The 19,422-nt window shown below is 39.7% G+C and overlaps 1 protein-coding gene across 1 annotated transcript; it reads right to left on the bottom strand.

Annotated features, from left to right (window-relative positions):
- Positions 1-1,654: 1,654 nt before the first annotated feature.
- Positions 1,655-17,129, bottom strand: LOC146635247 (V-set domain-containing T-cell activation inhibitor 1-like). Its single transcript, XM_085350066.1, has 3 exons — positions 17,069-17,129; positions 15,616-15,999; positions 1,655-1,839 (listed from the first exon to the last, which is right to left on the bottom strand). Exons 1-3 carry the CDS (start codon positions 17,127-17,129, stop codon positions 1,655-1,657), a joined length of 630 nt encoding a protein of 209 aa, XP_085206192.1.
- Between the last annotated feature and the right edge of the window lie 2,293 nt (positions 17,130-19,422).

Genomic DNA, 19,422 nt, shown 5'->3' with positions numbered 1-19,422 from the left:
TCTTTGGTATAAAACCTCAACAAACAGACCAGCAGATGTTTTCATATTTAAATGTCCATTATAGAGCTTTTAAGAAGTAGAAAACTGTCCCAAAGTGAAACTTGTGCCTTTAGCTCCTTACTGTCCGCTCATCAACCTCCATGAACACCAGCTGAAGTCTTCATAAGAAGTTTAGTTTAGCAGACTAAAACTAAACTTGTCTTTATACTGTGAGCTGTAGCTGCTACTTCCTGCTCTCGACCTCCTGCTGAGCTAACGTCTCTTTAACTTTACTTTTAATATCAAACTACCTGCTGCTTCACTTTGAACAGATAAAACACTCATGTTTATATCACAGAAGCTTCTAATGTTTATTATATTCAGCTTTAAGCACTGCACACACTTCTTAACTTTGTTATTCTACACTGTATGTAATATATTTATTTCTATAAGTAGGAATCATGTTCAGTTTTCTCTCTGCTTTAATAGAAACTTTCTGACTTGAGGAATCAGTTCGTGCTGATTTCAGGGACTTTCTGATTAAAATGTTTTACTGTAAAAGTGCCTTCAGATGGTTGTTGTTTCCTGTGCTTCATGAATACACTCAATTTTTCTTTTAAATCAAATGACGATAACCTTCCACCAGGGGGCACTTTAACAGACGTGTCTGTAACGGATTTACTGTCAGTTTTCTTATGGAAATTACTACATCCGTATGTTTAGAAGACACTCGAACACATTGCACAGTAAGAGTTTATTGGTGCTGTTATTTTCTTTTACATGGAAAAATGTTTCTATTTAAAAATATGAATTAATGTGACAAATCCATCTGTAGATATAATGACTTTATGTTAATGTTCAGGTATTAAATCATGTTCATTGCATCTCCCAGTGACACACAGCTGTAAAAGCTTACAGGCAAACATCACATTCATCATCAGTGATTCATTCCTTTCTAAACTGTAAATGAACACAATAAAATACATTTTTCTTCATGTGGTCGTCTGCTCTGAATCACTTTATAAATCTGCATCATGCTTTCATTTCACTCTCATCACTCTTACTGTATGAAAACGTGCTGTGAGCACTTTAGTTTTGACTCTCAGCTCTACCAGCCTGAAGTCATTTACTTCACTGATGAACTTTCTGAAAACAGTCGTCTGTGTGCAGATTCTCTCAGACTGGATGAAGACAGATGTCACAGATGTTCTCTTTATTGCTCCTGACAGATCATCAGACACCAAACTGCACAGTAACTAAGACTCCTGTGTGAAAGTGTTCCTGCTGCTTTAAGTCTGTGGCTCACATGAACTTTGTTATCTGCTCTGAAGGTGACTGAAGTGTGTTTGTGTTCACCACAACAACTCACGTTTTCCATCAGACATCTTTGTGAAACCCACAGAAGCACACGAGAAGATCAAGTGAGACCAAAGTTTATTGAACCTGCAGAGAAACCAGATCACTGCTGTGGAGACGACAGCACACTTAGAAATAACATAAATAACAGCAAAGTTACTGAAGACATGAAAACATGGATTACATCTATATTTTAGTTACATACCATTTGTTATTGTTTATGTATAAATGATGTCTTGGTCATGCTTTTATTCTGTTCTCTTGAGCTTCTTTATAAAAGAAAACAATAACAAAAACTCTCCATTTGAACTTTCTGCCCTCAGTGGTTGTGTGAGGTTTCCTTCATGAGGAGAACAAACTGAATATAAACCAGTGTGTTTACAGTGAATGTGTCAGGTCTGAGCTGCTGTGTGGACCAGTTAGAGAGCAGCACCTGGATCCCAGTGGTTGGACTGGTGGACGACTTCAGTGAGGAGTAGATGACATTTGGCTCTGGTAGAAACTCTGCACACACAAACACACAGGAGGAGAATATAAGCACAAATTATTATTTTTGGCTCTAATTAGTAAACACAGAGTGAGTCTATAATACTAGCAATGTGTTAAAATTGTGTGAACACAATGATGAGCCAGATTCTGCTGGCGTGATGCAAACTGTGTACCATTATGGAGACAGACTGGTCAAACTGTGGCAGAACTGTGATGGTTGCTGCTTGAAAAGAGCAGTGAGGGAACTGTGGCTCAGGTTTGAGGTTCATCCATCATCAACCAGAGGACAGTGCTCTCTGATGTCAATGGGATGAATAACTCAATTAAGAGATGTAAAGTGATGCTTGAAATGAGAAAGGTAGCAAAGGGTAGCAAAATTATAAAAAACTCAGTTAATTTTGAATGTCCTAAAGAAATTCAGGACATTATTGTAAGAGGTAAACTAGAAGGGGAGGTGGTGACGCTAATCAATCTCTATATTCCCCCTGAGAGCAATCAACAAAATGTGAAGGCTACTTACAACAGTCATGTCAGAATCTGAAGGGACGGTGGTGTGTGTAGGAGAATTTATTGTAGTATTTGACCATAGGATTGATACAAGTACGAATAGAAGCAAAAACAGCCTGGCGAGGATGGTTAATACCTTTATGAAAGAGCAGGGAATGGTAGATGTATGGAGGGAACATCATCTGCTGGATAAGGAGGATGCACACTACTCAAAGACTCACAACACTTACTCAAGAATTGACTATGTCTTAATGAACAGATGGGGTTTATATAGAGTAACTGAATGCACAATTGGAGGGGCAGATATTTCTGATCATTGTGCCATGTGGAGAGAGGCGATCATGATTATCTCAGTAATCCTTAAAGAGGGAAAAGTCACTGAATATTGTATCAATTACAGACTCATATCGGTACTCACTGTGGATTACTAAATATACACATCTATAATTGCTAAACAATATGGGGCAATTGTGACAGATCTAATTAATGATTAATTAATTGGATACAAACAAAAAAGGACAGTGCAGCCCTAATAGGCCTGGATGCAGAGAAGGCTTTCCACAGTGCAGATTGGAGCTTCCTGTACTCCGTGCTCGAAAGGTTCGGCTTTAATGACGGTGCTGTGATGTGTATCAAATCTATTTACTAATCTGCGACAGCTGGACTGAGTACTCATATTAAACATGATCTAAACTGATGGTCAACTCTTCCACTAGACTTTTTTAGTGCAAGAATCACAACAATAAAAATGAGTATCCTCCCACAGCTATTGTACCTTTTCCAATCCCTGCCAGTGAAGATCCCAGTGGAAAAATTCAACAACTGTGATTGTGATGGCTGCACTTACAGCCACACAGTGGTAATATCACCATGTTTTAATTGCACCTTAGAACACACATGCATCAACACTACAATGAGCGGGTGGAGGGAGGTTTGGAGTCTTCTCCCACCCCCATTCTCTGCGGCCTGCTGGAGCGGGAGGGCTAGTAGGAGGAGTTGGCCGTCCGACTGCGGTCTGGGGTGTGGGGCCTCCCTGCTGCTGCGGAGTCGGGGTGGTCTGCCTCTCCCCACCGCAGGGAAAAGGGTAACACCACCTGGGTCTGGGTGCAATTCCCCCCTCCAGGGGCAAGGGTACCTAGACCCGGTTTGTAGAGTACGCTTGGGGAGTGTGATTGTGTGTACAGCGTCTCTTTATGTCTGTCTCCACGTTGGTTGAGTGTGGAGTGAGTGCATATGAGAGCATGAGGGTGGGAATGGATGTTTGTGTCTGTGTGTGCCTGTATGTCTGTGTCTATATGTCAGGTTGGGTATCAGACGCCACCTCTCTGGGGACACCTCAGGCCCTCCAAGGTTTGGAGGCCTATCTCCACCCACCACCACTTCCCCTGCCGGTGGCGGACTCCCTCAGGTGTCGGTGTGTTGGTGGTTCTTTGTGTCTGGGGGTGGGCGTCCGGGTACACACTGGCTCACTCCTTGGCGGCCGCTTGTCGGGGCCTGGGGCCTGGGGCTCGCTCGGGCCCCTTTGGAGGTGGGGTGCCCCCGGCCTCTCGGCCTAGGGCTCGGTCACTCAGGCGCAGCTGGGGGCCGGCGGAGCTCACGGGCGCGTCACTGCAACTCCCCCTGACTTCTGCTCCGCGGCTGCTGGGCGAGCCCTCATCTGGGACTCTCCTCAGCTCTTACTGGGACAGTGGCGCGGCTGCCCCTCTGTTGGTCTTCCATGGTCTCTTGTGTTCTGGGGGCCTCTGGATGTCTGGAGTTTTGATCTCCTCCATACCCGCTTCACACCCTGGAGGACGGGGCTGTGGCCCCCCCACACTCCCTAGCAGATCATTACATGGAGAAACCTTTGGAATGCAAGCATGCTGATCCACACAGGTATGCACACATGGGTATTCACAGACGCGGACTAAAGCTTTCTTGGCTGCTGCCTCAAAGCACACTGTGCGCTGTCTATCTTGCGTGCTGCACAATATCGTTTATTACTTAGTAAATACTGATATCTATGACTAGCTAGTTTATTGTGATGGTGCTTTGTTTTCTCTATTATTATGTTGCTCTTTGTTGTTTGCTGTCTCCTCTATTTGTTTTTGTTTGTTTGTTTGTTTGTTTTTTTTCTCCATACAGGTGACCCAGGAGTTTTTTTTTTTTTTGTCTCTCTTCCCCCCCTTCTCACCGTCTCTTCTCCCCTTTGGTTTTCTTTCTTTCTCTCCCCCTCTCTCTCATTCATTCCCCCTGTCCTATTTATTAAAAAAAAAAAAAAAAAAAAAAAAAAAAAAAATGACAAAGGATGAACTGAAGCTCTGCCATCACGTAATGTCGCATACTGCTGTTTCTGATGTCATTTAAAAAAAAAAAAAAAAAAAAAAAAAAAAAAATATCACCATGTTAGTGTAGAGGCTTATAAGTAACCTTGCATTCACATTTCTTTCTTTAAATATAGGAATTTATTTACAGGACAATAAATAACTGGTTTTGGTTTAGAATTCATTCACATTTCCACATAACACTGCATTCTAAAATAAGTGCGCACATTTTAGTTTACACTGTTATGTATGATTAATCTTTTGTTTTCTGAGTTACCTTAGTTGCAGCTGTTCCAGTCCCTTGACCAAGAGGTGGAAAAGGGGCGGAGTGAGCTTTAAAGGAGACTACAAATTGGTTCATGCCATAACTCAGGACCATGGGGGGGGGGGGGGGGGGGGGGGGAATTGGAGTTCAGTATGTTTGGTTTAGTTAGGTTTTGTGTGTTTTACCCCTTCTCCTGTTTTTGTGGGCTGATCAGCCACTATTTAAGTTTCCCCTTTGTCTCGTTAAGTTAGGTCAGTTTGTTTGAGTTATCAGTTGTGTTGTCAACTTTGAGTAGAGTTTTGTTCGTTTGACCTCTTTTATGGGCCCAAGATTTTGATTCTTTTTGCATGAGTTAACCAATTATGTTTTTTGGGTTAAATAAAAAATCATTTTGTGGACTTTAACCTGTGCCTAAGTTTCCTTCACTGCTCGGTCCATCACAGTGATGCTCATCTCTAGATTTGTTTGGAACGGTAAAAGGCCTAGAATAAAATATTCAACATTAATACTGTCTAGGAAGCAAGGTGGTGTGGGACTCCCTAATCTAAACAACTGAGACTCTGGACTTCCCCTGTTACTGTGTAAAGTTTCCACACAGCAGCTGCTGCATTAGACAAAGTGAAAAGTTTGCCTTGTTTTCTCTTCATAAACAGGGTTTCTTGGTAAAGAGGAACTTCTCTGCTGTCTTTGCACAAATCAGAAAAGCTTCAAATTACAGATACTCCTGTATGAAACTTTATCTTGTGGCCTTTGTTGTAATAGAGGTACAAACAATCATCACGTCTCAAACTGCTGAAACTTGCACAAACACAGATTCACAACACAGAGAGGAGCAACCAGCAGCAGGCATGTTGTAATATTCATGGATACAAAGTTGACGTAATGTTCATTTAGTGCCAAGAAATATGATCCCTTCTCAGATTAGCACCAATGTCACGTGGTGTTTTAGTACTCTGATGCCACAGGAGTAAATGTGACACTCAGGAATTTGCTTGAGTGAGTCAGCAACAGAGAGTCAACAGTTCCTGTTTTTCTCTCTTTTTTTTTTCTCTTTTTTTAAAAAAAAAGCCAAAAGTCATTGTAAACCCTCATTATGAACACAGCCACCCACTGATCCAGTGTGGAAATCTCATTCTTTGTGAGCCACGTGCTTGACTTATGTTGGGTGGATTATGTTTCCTTATTGTCTCAGTTTGTAATAAAAAATTAAATGTCATAAAAGTGGGAAAGAACAATCATCTCATTCTCATGTTCTTCATTATTGTGTCCCTGTAGCAGCATGCTCTGCTGCTTGGGCCTTATTTGGTGTTTTGCTTTCCCTGAATGTTGTTGGTGCTGCAGCATGGTACTTTTATAAACATGGATGTTTTCAAAGGTATTTCATATATTAACTTGCATGTATCTAATATCTAGAATAATATGTAGTACTTCTCATTTTAAAGCTTATGTACCTCTAGAGACCTCTACAGGCTGCCATTAGGAATCAGGATGAAATCCTTGAACACATTGTCAGGCCCTACGCTGGTTCCGTTGATCCTGGTTTCCTCCTCTTGTACAATAATGCCTGACCTTAGTAGGCGAGAATATGCAGGCAGATGAAAGAATTGGTACTAATCACCCAAACCCCTTTGATTTTCAGGGTAGCGTTGAATTCAGCCCTCTGTAGGTAGATCATTTTCATTTCTATTAAACAATGTGGCATCCATTTGTTCCTTACACATTACCCAGTCCATATCAGTATAGATATGCAGATGATTTTTTTTCCAGTATTATAAGGGGCCAAGTCACATTTTTGTTACATTCTGTAAAAAGGAAAGTGCACTAGTTACTTTGGTGCAATAGAAATACAAAACGTTCGCTCCACCTGTCCAGCACATTCTCCTCATTGTCTAGGTTACCAGACTGTAGGTAGCTCAGAGGCTGTAGTTGCTATTCTTAGTAGGGAAACTGTCATGTGTGGTACCCTCAGTGGTCTTGAAGAAGCGGTCTTTGGTCCAACAAGAATGCAATTGTGTTAGTCTACCCCAATTGAACCACATCCTACATGGCGTTTCCTGGCTTTATAAAAGTGAATCCCTGGACAAATATATTGTAACTGAAGACAGATGCAGTAAAAAGACTCACTGCCTGCAAAGTATTCGGCAAAGTATTCAGACTTTATTTATGATTGAAGGTAATACAGAAGTTTTGTTCAAATCCTTCAGTTGCAGCTGAGTCTGCAATTAAATTGTACCTTTATTGTTTTATTTCAAATCTACTGTTCTAGTGTGCAGAGGCTAAATTTTAAAAGTTGATTTAATGTCCACAAATTTGCAGCCTCTGTGAATACTGTGTCGCTATTTTGTACGGTAGGAGGTCTTTAAACCAACATGGTGGCAAGCAGCATGACACAAAACGTCTTTTTCTTGCCTGTCCCGTTTGGCTCTTTTGCCATCAGAATTATTGTCTAAAGGCAAAGAAAGATGCCCAACGGATTTACTTTACCAAATTGACCATCCCAGCCTTGCCGTAATGGTCCATTTGATTCACCTTTTATTGTTTATTTTATTTTCACTTGCTGAATACGGGACAGACTTGACTGGGGAAAGAAGGGGAGAAAGAAAGAGAAAGAGCTGAGAAGAGGGACGGGGGAGAAGGGCAAAAAAACAAAAACCAACAGAATGGGCAGAAAAAAAAATGCATATATCAATCACCTGGTGGCACAGTGGTTAGTACTGTGCAGCAACGGTGCTAACCACTGTGCCACCGGGGTTAGCACATTTTTAAACAAAATCTTTAAAAATGTAGTATAGTAGTTTAGTTTTTCATTTTTAGTTCTGTGAAAAAGTAAATAAAAAAATATTAAAACACTTTAAATAAAGAAAAACTTGCCTTTTTAATCATTTTATTGGGTGATTATTTATTTTGTCCTATTTTTAGCAATTAAATATGTTGTTTGTGTTTTTGTTTCTGCTACTTTGATGTTTTATGTTTTAGTTTCTGCTGTATTTTTACAAGCTAAAGAAAATCAAAGAGACCCTTTTACAAACAGTTGATACTGACGGCTCAAAAGCTGCAGAACTACATTCCAGATACAGACAGGCAGATTTACACTACAGTCAAAGGTTTGGACCCTTTTCATTTAATGGTTTTTCTTTATTTTCATGACTATTTACATTGTAGATTCTCACTGAAGGAAGTATGTAGTAAACAAAAGCTTGTGAAATACCTCAAAATGTGTTTTATCCTTCATATTCTTAAATATTTTCTTGACTGACTGACCTTCAGTTCTTAAAGTAATGATGGGCTGTCGATTCTCTTAACTTAGATGATTGGTTCTTGCCATAATGTGAATTTAACAATTGTCAAATAGGACTGTGTACTAACCTGGCTTCTGCACATCACAACTGATGGTCCCATTAAGAAGGCAAGAAATTCCACAAGTGAACCCCGACAAGGCACAGCTGTGAGGGGAAACCATTTCAGGTGATTACATCATGAAGCTTACTGAGAGAAGGCCAAGGGTGTGCAGCACTGGCAACAGCCCTGCAGCACAGGATTATTTCTTCAAGTAAAGGCTGATAATAATCCTTAATACTGGCCTTCTTTGATATATAATAAATAAAATTAGATTAAAATGTAACCTCCACAGCTCCTAATGAGCCTGTGACTGTAAGCAGAGAAGAAATTGGAGGTTGTGGTTTGCCATTCAGCTTCACCCCCCCCTCCTCTGCTGTCTCACATACCCAATAGGACACTCAGAAAGATGAAACTGAAAATTTTCTGTGGAATTTCTGTAGTTAATACAGAGAAATAACAGAGTCATCAACATGACTTTAGATTGCATATCAGTAATTTGATATGCAATCTGAACAGAAAATATAGAACGGAAAATATTTCTTAAATATGGAAGTAAAACCCTTTGTGACTAAAAGTTAAAACTGTGTTTCACTCAAACTTGTGTTCAGCGCTGGTTTCAACACCTCCCCCACACCACAGAAACAGCAGGACGCTGAACAAAGAGTAATTTTTCTTTAACTCACACATAAAACAGTTGAAGTAACACAGTTTTACTATTATTTAGTCTTAGTCTCAACATATGCAGACTCAATCTATCTATATGATTCATCTACGTGGTACTAAAACCACATTGTCACACATGACAGCTACAACAGCAGCATAGTGCGTGTTTGCATTTGATTCGTTTGCTGTCAGCTTCCCTCTAAAACTGCTCCATGTTGCACAAAAACTGAATTATGGGGGTGGAGTGTAAGTACTTTCCTGTGGGGCTCAGCTGAACTCAGTTCTGGGACTTGAAATCAATAGCAAAGGTTTATTTTAAGACAAACACCCCCTTTCACTTCCATGAAGAAAATATGCTATTTATTTCACTCATACCAAACTAAAGAAGCCTTAAAGAATGTCTTTAACACTGTCATGTGACTCACATGCAAACTCCAGTGTCACATTTCACTGTAGGTGGAACTCACTCTGAGAAAGCACACACAGCCATGATGACTGTCTGTGTGTGCTTGTTTTATGTGTCATCGTCCCCTATAACCGAGCACAGCTCATGATAAAAGTCTGGATGTTGTATAACTGTGTTTGTGTACATAAGCAGAATATAGAACTACACTATTGCCTGTTAAACATTATTTTAATCATCTCTGAAGATGAGAAATCAGTAAGGAGACACCATGAATTAGTAAAGTACACAATTTGAGTAAGAAGCTGTCTGACTTGTTGCAGAAGAAGAAGCAATTTTGACAATGGACTAAATAAAGTGGAGGGTGTAGTTTGGTAACAGTCTGTCAGGTTGGGTGTTTTTTGCTCATTTGATGTCAGAGATACTGAAAATTTTTAAACAGGAAGTGAAACTGATTGTTACATTTACAGAAGTCTAATGTGTAATTTGAACAAAATAATTGTAAAACTCTGGTGAACGTAGTTAAATCGTGTATGATCTGGATGAAATTCAACAACTTAACAGTTGTGAAAATTATTATTGTTGAGGTGACGTGATACAATATAGTAAGAGTGGTTAGTTGCCTCACTTCACATATCACAAGATCACATGAAATTTGAAACCACAGGTAAATCATTTCAGTTACAAGAGGCAAATTTAGCTGCTGTTGCCGTTAAAAGTACTTAAGTGAAATAAATATTATGACAATGACTGTTTTGAGAGGAAAAATTGAGAATAGAGGAGGTGAAGGATAAGTCAGGCAAATCAGTTCCACATATCTTAGTAAAACTTGAATGATTTAAATTTCAAATTGGATGCAACGTTTGTGCTGATATCATATTTACTGTCTCTTCTTTGTGTTGTCTGTTGCTTCAGTGCCAAGATAATCTCAGAGCAAATAAATAAAAGTAAATTCTACTGAAGCTTTTTGCAGTTCATGGGATTTCATAGTTTATTTTATTAATTAATATTAATTCATTATGAATCTGAAATTTAAAAACACTCACAGAGCAAAAGAAAGTGGTCAGGTTAACTCAGGCTTTGCTGAGCTGATTCAACATTTCTGAGTAAAACCCAGTTTGATTCTTTAGAGTCACTTTGCACAGTTTAGTGGAACCACTTAAAATAACTTGATATAAGTAGTTTCAAAAATGTTTATTTTTTACTTTACACAACTTTAAAACATTAAAACTTTGTATTATTTTAACCCTGTTTTTATGTGATATGAGTTAAAGAAAAACTAACATCACATATAAACTATTTAAGAACAATTCAGCCTACGGTGGTTTTAAAATGTTGGAGCTGAATAGTGAGTGTGTGTGAATTACAAAAGTTCAGCTCTTTTCTAAACATAAGCGCAGTCACTTCAAATCTATAAAACACAAAAAATAAGACATGTGTAGACATGCTTTTTTTGGAGGTAAATATCTGGATTATTATCAGTACACTGCATGCTGAATCAGTTTGAATCCCCACAAAAAGGGTCATAGAAATATCTGAATTCCCACCTCTGACACACAATCCTATCATCGTGCTCATAAACAGAGCAATAAAGTGGTTGTTTCTGAGTCCATCAATGCAGACTCAGATGTGGGACACATTTCAACAGTAGGTCAAACTAAGAAAGAGCAAACTGTGAGACTCTCAGAGACTTTGAACCAAGGAAACACAGAAGAATATTTAAATGTGACTGACTTTGATCCACAGCTCAGTTTGATCAAGTTACAGAGCCAAACTATGTCTATGAGTCCTACAGACATCACATGACATCCAACCAACAGACCAGGTTTCATGACAGCAGGACTAGGTGTCAAATTCAAGGTTAAACAATTCAAAAGTAGGAGAGACACAAATGTGCAATAACAGAGTGCACCACAGTGTCAGAGAGAGTTGCACTGCCTTTGACTCATAAGCACTGAGTCATAGCACAACAGACGGAAACAGCTGGAGCTGTTGTTTTCTTCTTTTGAGTCACAGAAGAACGCTGTAAAATGAATAAATAAAAAAAAAGAAAAATAAACAGTGGGAGAGGTGAAGCTGAACTTTAAACCAAAACCTTTCTGCATTTAGTTTGATTACAAGATTGAGAGAAAGAATTTATCATTTTACAAACAAAGTAAATTATCTGCATAGAGTCTGACCCAAGAGTCATTTAGTTGTCAGCCCTGCATTAATCTGACAGGTCAGGTTACAGGATACCTTCAGATTCACATAGAATTCAATTCAATGTGAATAGAAAACACTTCCATCAGCTTATAAAACCCATGCATTAGTCAATTACAGCACTGGTCGCTTCTTGGCACTTCAAATAGGATCAAACATTCTTGAAGAGAGAAACTTTGTGATTTCACCTTTGAGATTATCTGTGTGCAGTAAATACTTGATGCAGAAGCAGTGCTGCGCTTGGAAAGAGTGGAAAATTCCATCCTCAGCTTTTCTTTGACTCACAAAGATTCATGTTCAGTAGTTAGAGTTATGCCACACCCACTGATTGCAACATTCAGTCATACAGTATACAGTAATGTGGGCAAGCTACTGTCATGCTTCCTGCCTGTAGCTTGCTGACATTACACCACAACTCCACTTTGTCAGTCTTAATGACCCCAAAAAGCTTTTATTTATCTATTTATACACCAGTTCCGTCAAGTCAGTCAGGACTCCAGCAAACTATTATAGATGGAAGCTTGTGGAAGGATACCATAAATGTCTGGCCCAAGTGAAACAATTTCGGGGCAAATCCACCAAATACTAAGGAAATGTATGCATACTTCTGACTTTGATGAAAGTAATAAAAAGTACAAAACAATTTTCTCTCTCTTTATTCTGACACTTCACAAATACAAAAATTTGTTAATATTTATTGATCTAAAACAAAAAAAAGTTTACTCTGATTTGATGTTCAATAGCAAAGACAAAATGTCTATGTGTTTGTGGGTTTGTTTTTCTTAAGTGTATGTGAATATCTGGTTTCAGCTGTGACACTGCCTCACAACCCTGTTTGGGCCCACACACCACAGAGCTTCTTCCAGCTCCTCCCTCACATACAGTGTTTTCACAAATTGCAAATCAATTTTCTTTTCATTTGGTCCATTTGTGCTCATTGAACCTTTAGTTCTGCAGCACATTTTGCATGTTCGGTTTTGCATATAGGTTTCTTTTAACTGGGCATTATAACCAGTTGGCAAAGATGTAAAGTAACTTCCATTATCTGAACCCTTTCCACTCATTGGTATTCACAGCCAATTGCTGCTCTCTAACTGGTCCACACAGCAGCTCAGACCTGAGCTCATTCACTGTGAAACACACTGGTTTATACTCTGTATGTTCTCGTCATGAAGTTACCCTCACACAACCAGGTGTGGTTGTGATCCTGGCTAAGTGGCAGAAAGAAATTGTTCAAAAATTGCCTTTAAATTCTACTTGAAGGAATTTGAAATCATTTCTAAAAAAAAAAAAAAAGCTGACACACGGTCAAACAACTGTGGCCCGAATGCCTGTCTTATATAGGAAACCTTTGCCCCCTGGTGGATAGGGATAGTACTGCATCACACACCTGCCACACAACAGTGTACACATCAATACGGGCAACAGATATTTTTCATGTTAAGCAGCTGCACGTGTGAATCTAAGTTCCTGTAAAGTTTGATGTGTTCTTAAGTCGTAACCATCTGTGACATGATTCAGTGTGAGAGTCTGGAGCTGATTCAATAAGATCAGATCATCAGAGCCAAGAGTTACAACTAAAGTGCCCAGCAGCAAGTTTCCATGAAGTAAGAGTTGATCTCAGACACAGTGCTGAGATGAAACTGAGCTCTGGTGCTGCCCTCTATTGGCACTGAAGTGAACTCCACCTCTCAGCAGAACCAGACTTTCCCTGATGGGAAACACATAGAACCATAGAAAAGGAATTAGTTCCAAATCTACAGGATGTTAACTCAAGGAGAAATTTCTCCTTAAGTTAAAACGGGATATAAAGTGTATATAAAAGCCGCTGTAGAGCCGCTGGATGAGCACGTGAACCATTTTCCGTTTATACTCTCCTCATTGTGTCCATGATTTGTCACTTTAAACAACAAAGTGTTTCTCACCATGTTGCTGGTTACCTCATACTGATTTACTTTGACTGTAACCCTCTGAATACTCCACCTTCACCACATCCAGTGGCAGGAGGTGGAGGACAGACAGAGATGGTGTAAAAGACGACCTGGGAGCCATTTAGGGCAAAGCATGCAAAAGGCATGTTTTTGTCACATTAGTGGAAAGAAAACATCCAAATCAGTGATGTGTGAAACATCTGAATGATGTTTCAGTGTTTCCATGTCTGCACATCAGAGCATGACTCACATCACATCAGTTAAATCCTTTGTTCTTTCTCTGTGGTCATAAACAACCAGGTTAACAAATGAAAACATAAACATGTTTTACAACATTTATAGCAGCTGTTGTGTTTATAAACTCTGTCACAGTTTATAGGATTCATTATGTATTCTTAATATTTATTGGTAAAATAATATTTGTAGTAAAATTGTCTGAAAACTGCAAGAAAAACAAAAAAGAAACAAGCAAAACATGGATCACTTTGATTCCAGCTTCAGTTTTATTCAGGAAACAACAACAATCAAAGGCACTTTATCTTTACAGTAGAAACATTAGAAGCACAAACCCCCTGAAACAGGAGCATAACAACTGTATGAATCGAAGTCAATTACATTTCATTTTTACAATATAATAAAAAATCCTATCATCAGTAATGAAGTCTGCAGTCAAAATAAATATATTCAATACAGTGTGCTCTAACAAAGTTAAATGCATGCAGTGCTTAAAGCTATATATAATAAATGTCAGATGCTTTTGTAATATAAATATGTTTTATCTGTTTAAAGTGAAGCAGCAGGTAGTTTGATATAACAAGCAGAAGTAAGAACTTTCTCTTTTCAAATAAATATAAAGGCTTACAGTTCAGATTGTTGAGCAGTCAGTGAGGAGCTAAAGACACAACTTGTTCTTTGGATCATTTTTATACAACTTTAATAATAATAATAATAATAATAATAATAATGTTTAAACATAAAACCTGAAAATATCTGCTGGACTGTTTATTGATGCGTCGCACCAAATAAATAAATAAATAAATAAAACTTGAAGAAATTTGTGAAGGCACATGTGACATTTCAGTCTGCTCCTGTCTCACTTCCTTGAAAACCACTAAATATTTTCTTTAAGCACAAAAAATATACATATTTGTGATGAATATTTAGTCTAAGTTTACAAAGATGCTTAATACAAAATGTTAGATGTTATAAAATGTAATTTCAGGATATTCTAAACTGTACCATGAATGCTCAGTGTTGCTATCACAACCAAAATCCTGACACTAACGTCGGTTTTGAATAAGTTTCATTTTTGTTTAATTAAATTTATGCATTTGTTCATTGCTAAGTTGTAAGTCTACACCAGCCAAAATACTTTCTTTGGTTATTAACATTTGAAATGATGAAGACACTTGAAAAGTAACACAAAATTACCAGAAAAACACAAAAACTTAAAATTCTTAAAGTTTGCATAAAACCTTACAGCTTACTCTTTCGCTCCCAGGCTTCTAGACTTCTGATTGGCCAACATTTCTACATGGCTAGGATGTGGCATGTTCTTGACAGCGTTTGACTTTGTTTTTGGCGTTCGCATGTGAACGGAGACATTTTTTTAAAACACATGTGTGGACGGGATTTAAAAAAAGAAAAAAAAAAAGAAAAATCGGAGTTTTCAAAAATACCCGTGTACGTGTGGACGTAGACTCAGATCTGTCGGAAAAAAACAGAAACATTACAAACATGCTGCTGTTCAGCTGGAGGTTGGAAAGAACCCTGCTTCTGTTGTTTACATTTTCTGTAGATCACGACACCAACAAAAGCAACAACAACAACAGCAGCAACTGGAAGACCAACTTTTAGTGCAACAGATCCATCCTCCTTCCCTCCTGCTTCCTTCTCTTCTGCCTCCTTCCCTCCATCCTCTGTGTGTCCTCCTGGCTGACCTGCAGGTGAGAAACAGGTGTGAGGTGTCAGCTGTCAGGTAGGTGATGAGTGAAGAACAGAACAGAATCCATTTCCTCTTCAAACTGCTGTCAGACATTATCTACTGCACTCTGATCACATCACTCAGACCAGCTGCTTTCTACAAAGTCTCATCAACAACATCTTTACAAACAAACATCAACAACCAGGAAGCAGCTTCACCTCTGATCACACACACACTCAACTCTACTCACTCACCTGGAGGATCAACAACACTCAGTGTGATGTTGCAGAGAAGCCCCATTGATTCTCCTGATTTCTGGACGACACGACACTCGTATGTTCCAGCGTCATTAACCGTCACATCCTTCAGAATCAAAGACACGTCTCCAGCCTTCATCTTTCTGTCCTGCAGATCCACCCGGTTCTTAAAAGATGGATGCTGCTCCTCTGGATCAGACTGCTCATCCCGATATGAAATTACATATTCTCCCAGATCAGCTCTTTTCCACTCCACAACCGGGATGGTGTTGTTTGGAGCTTGACATGTCAGAGTGACGTTCTGCCCAGACTGAGCTGAGATGGTTTCCTGGTCTGAAAGATAAAAAAAAAAAAAACAGAGCAGAGAGGAAGCAGTAACTTCTACAGCAGCCAATCAGAGTGAGAAATAGAGATAACTGGTCTCTGGTATATGCTGGTTGAATCACACAGGGGTGGCAATAGACTAGTTTAACACTGTTAAAGCACCACAGAATCCCACTGAACCCCATACTAATGAATAGCCTGCACAGGCTGCCTGTGGACCTGAGTTCACACAGTGTGCAGGACAGGGACAAAAACCTGCACTGTCCTTGTGTGGTAAACTTTACAGAAACCATCGTTGCCATGCGACTTTTCCAGTGAGGTCACACGTTGTATGCAGTCAAGATAACCCGTGCTGGGGGCGGGTTTAAGACCGACAATCTCCTCTGATTTATTCATAAATCCATTTCCTTCTGAGTGTTTAACGCAGCGTGAGCGCGCTCGCCGGCTGCTTTTGTTTTGTCTTGCCGGGGCGTCCGCGTGCATGCCTCCGTTCCAAAGGCGGGGCTGTAGCTTCTGCTTTGGGAGCCTGCGTGGCGTCGCTTCGTTTGGGTTATTAACGTTATCGTTCGTGGACGGTAGAAAACAGCTTTGCTAGAAGCTTAAACAAGGAGTACCCGAAGACAACGCGGGCTTAACTTTGGAAAATGCGTTATTTTTTAACTCATGACTGAGCGTCGTTGAGAAAAAGGAGTCTGTCAGCAGCAGCTTTCAACGTCTTAATGTTTGCTGCCCAGTGGGATCCGGCACAAAGTAGCAGGTTTTCCTGTTTAGAGCCTCTGCATGTCGTGGTAAGTACAACGGGCTGGCTACAAAAGGCTATAAAATGGCTGCTCTAGGCTCTAGTGGGTGTCGTTCCCACACCTTTGTGCGCGTCCCGGTGTAGGGCAGGCTGTACGGTTTCCTTTTCTTTTTTTTAACTGCGGGCTGCTCTACTGACCGTGACAATCCTCTGTCAGGAGAGGTCTACACCGAGGGATTCGGTGCAAGAGGGGCAGTTCATTCAACGTGATAGTATGTGAGGGTTTAATAAGGTGAGATTTCAAAAAAACAAAATCACAATCTTGTGCGCGTGTATCTACAAGTAACGGCAGTTCAACACAAGAGCAGCGGAATAGTTAGGTCTCACTTGCAAACACGAAGTGAACAATCAAGAGACAGAGACGTGACCTAGTCCATTCTAGACGCATCTTGTGAGCTCACCGGCTCCTGCCGCTACTAGTGGTGTTCGGGTCGATCCAGATATCGATATTATGGGCACCAACATTTGTATCAATATCGATCAATACGAGTTTAATGAGATCGACACTGTTGCTACTGCTCTCCTGTATGCACTGCTGCGGTTTCATGGAAGGATACTGTAAGTGCCGCTGCTTGTGCACATGCACTACTGCGTCATGTGACAGTACTGTCACATGACGCAGTAGTACTAGGCTAACAAGCCAGGCCCACTAGGCGGTGCAGTATGGCAGAGAATATTCTGCTATTATTACGACAGTTATCTTCAGAAATGACTTAAAATTGTCAAAGTGCAACTGGTTGATTCTTACTTTAGCCAACTTAAAAAATATAAATTATGCTAAAACCTTGATATAACACATTTATCTCAGGGAAACATGTTATTTAAATGAAAACATTTACTGGAACTGAAACAAATATACTGAATATACCATGTTTCAGATTCGATTGAATATAAATACCCTTTTGTGTTAACTGTGAAATGGATACTGTATGATTACTGTATTTAAATTGTAAGTAGATGTGCTACGGACTAAGTAATCTTATTGTTTTGTGCCAAACTAGGTATCCCCGACAGAATTTGTTTTCCCTGCGTCGGGAGCATTCAATGGCCTTTCAAAATCATAGACAAACAGTATGCCACATTCGTGATTTTTAGTTCATCAACACTTCAAAATTTCATCAAAATTTCAAAGTTCTTTTTTATGATTTTTTTTTCAGTAATATCATGATAACTGGCTGTTATTTGAGAGTTTTGGAGAGGACAGGGTAGGGCTGACAGTTGAAAGTCACTAGCACTGCAATCTCTTGCAGACGCCAACCGCTTGTTCCACCTGAATGAGCTGGTGGTTACACTTTATGGCAAAGGTAACATTTTCTACGCTAGATTCTAGTAAAATGTTCATTAGTACATTATGTTATTATATATAGAGATCTACAAATGCTGCAGGGAAAATTATGGCTTATGCAAATTGTTTTGGTAGCAATTGATTTTCCAAGCATCCAAGCTTTTAACATACTCGTTCAAATAGCGCCTTCAAAACTGTAAAATCCTACATGTCCTGTTATGGTTTATTATCACGGAAATATAACTTTGCATTTAGACACTCACCAATGGCCAGGTGGAGACAGTGACCAAAACACTGTAAGCGTGTCCACGCATTCAGCTGAAGTGCAAGGATGCTATTATCATCATTGTCCGTAGTGACACACACTAGATGATCCTCACGCAGTCCCCACGACTCAAGAGGTTCCTTAAGGCCTCTGGCTATCATTTCTCCTGTATGATGATATATATTGTCATATCGCACAGCCCTACTCCCCAATCTAAAATTGGTTAGTTGTCTCGGGGCAAGAATACACAATAAGGATACCAAAATGTCACAGTTTCCTGTATATGCTGCTGTTTATATAGCATTTTTCTATAGAGCACTCAAAGTGCTTTATACTACATGCCACCTTCACTACATACACATTCATACAAGCACTTTCTCTACATCTAAGTGCTTTCCTTCTAGAGTTCACACTCTGCCACAAGCGATTATTTTGATAGTCGACTAGTCACCGACAGTGTTGGGAAGGTTACTTTTAAAATGTATTCCATTACAGAATACAGAATACATGCCCCAAAATGTATTCTGTAACGTATTCCGTTACGTTACTCAATGACAGTAACGTATTCTGAATACTTTGGATTACTTAATATATTATCATGCTTTTTACAACAACGTGAATGTACTATTGCTGTGTGATTTATTACTATTACTGAAGGTCCGCGACTCCGAACTGTAAAGGGACCTCTGACTAATACGGCGGGGTCCCTGTCGGCTCGTAGCCGAAAAATAGCTTTACTTTGTTGTGTGGGTCAACTTTTCTTGCGAGAGACAGAGAGAGGCGTTGAAAGACTGCTCCAACGGAACTTATTGTTTTCGGAGGAAAACACGAACACGGTGTACAGTCGAGTCTTAATAGCTTACTTACAACTGGGCTCGTCAGGCACTCTTCTTGGCTGCAGTGGTTATTATTATATTTACATGCTTCCAGCTCCCGTTTTTCCTCGACGACAACTCGTACCTTTCCACTCCCCTTTTTCTCCCTCCTCGCGCTCACAGACCCATAACGTGTATGGCAGTCCATTCTCCCTGCAACACGGACTACACTGCCCATGATGCTACATTCTTTAGAGCTATGCTTGTAGCATTCTGCCTGTTAGCTTAGCACAACAACAACAACGAAAAGGCGCTC

This window comes from Diplotaxodon limnothrissa, linkage group LG3 (assembly GCF_057381915.1).
Source record: "Diplotaxodon limnothrissa isolate DT_005_m linkage group LG3, D_limnothrissa_male_GT1.1, whole genome shotgun sequence".
Classification (NCBI taxonomy): domain Eukaryota; kingdom Metazoa; phylum Chordata; class Actinopteri; order Cichliformes; family Cichlidae; genus Diplotaxodon; species Diplotaxodon limnothrissa.
The sequence above is the reverse complement of the archived record's forward strand: the minus strand, read 5'-3'. Positions and strand labels throughout refer to the sequence as shown.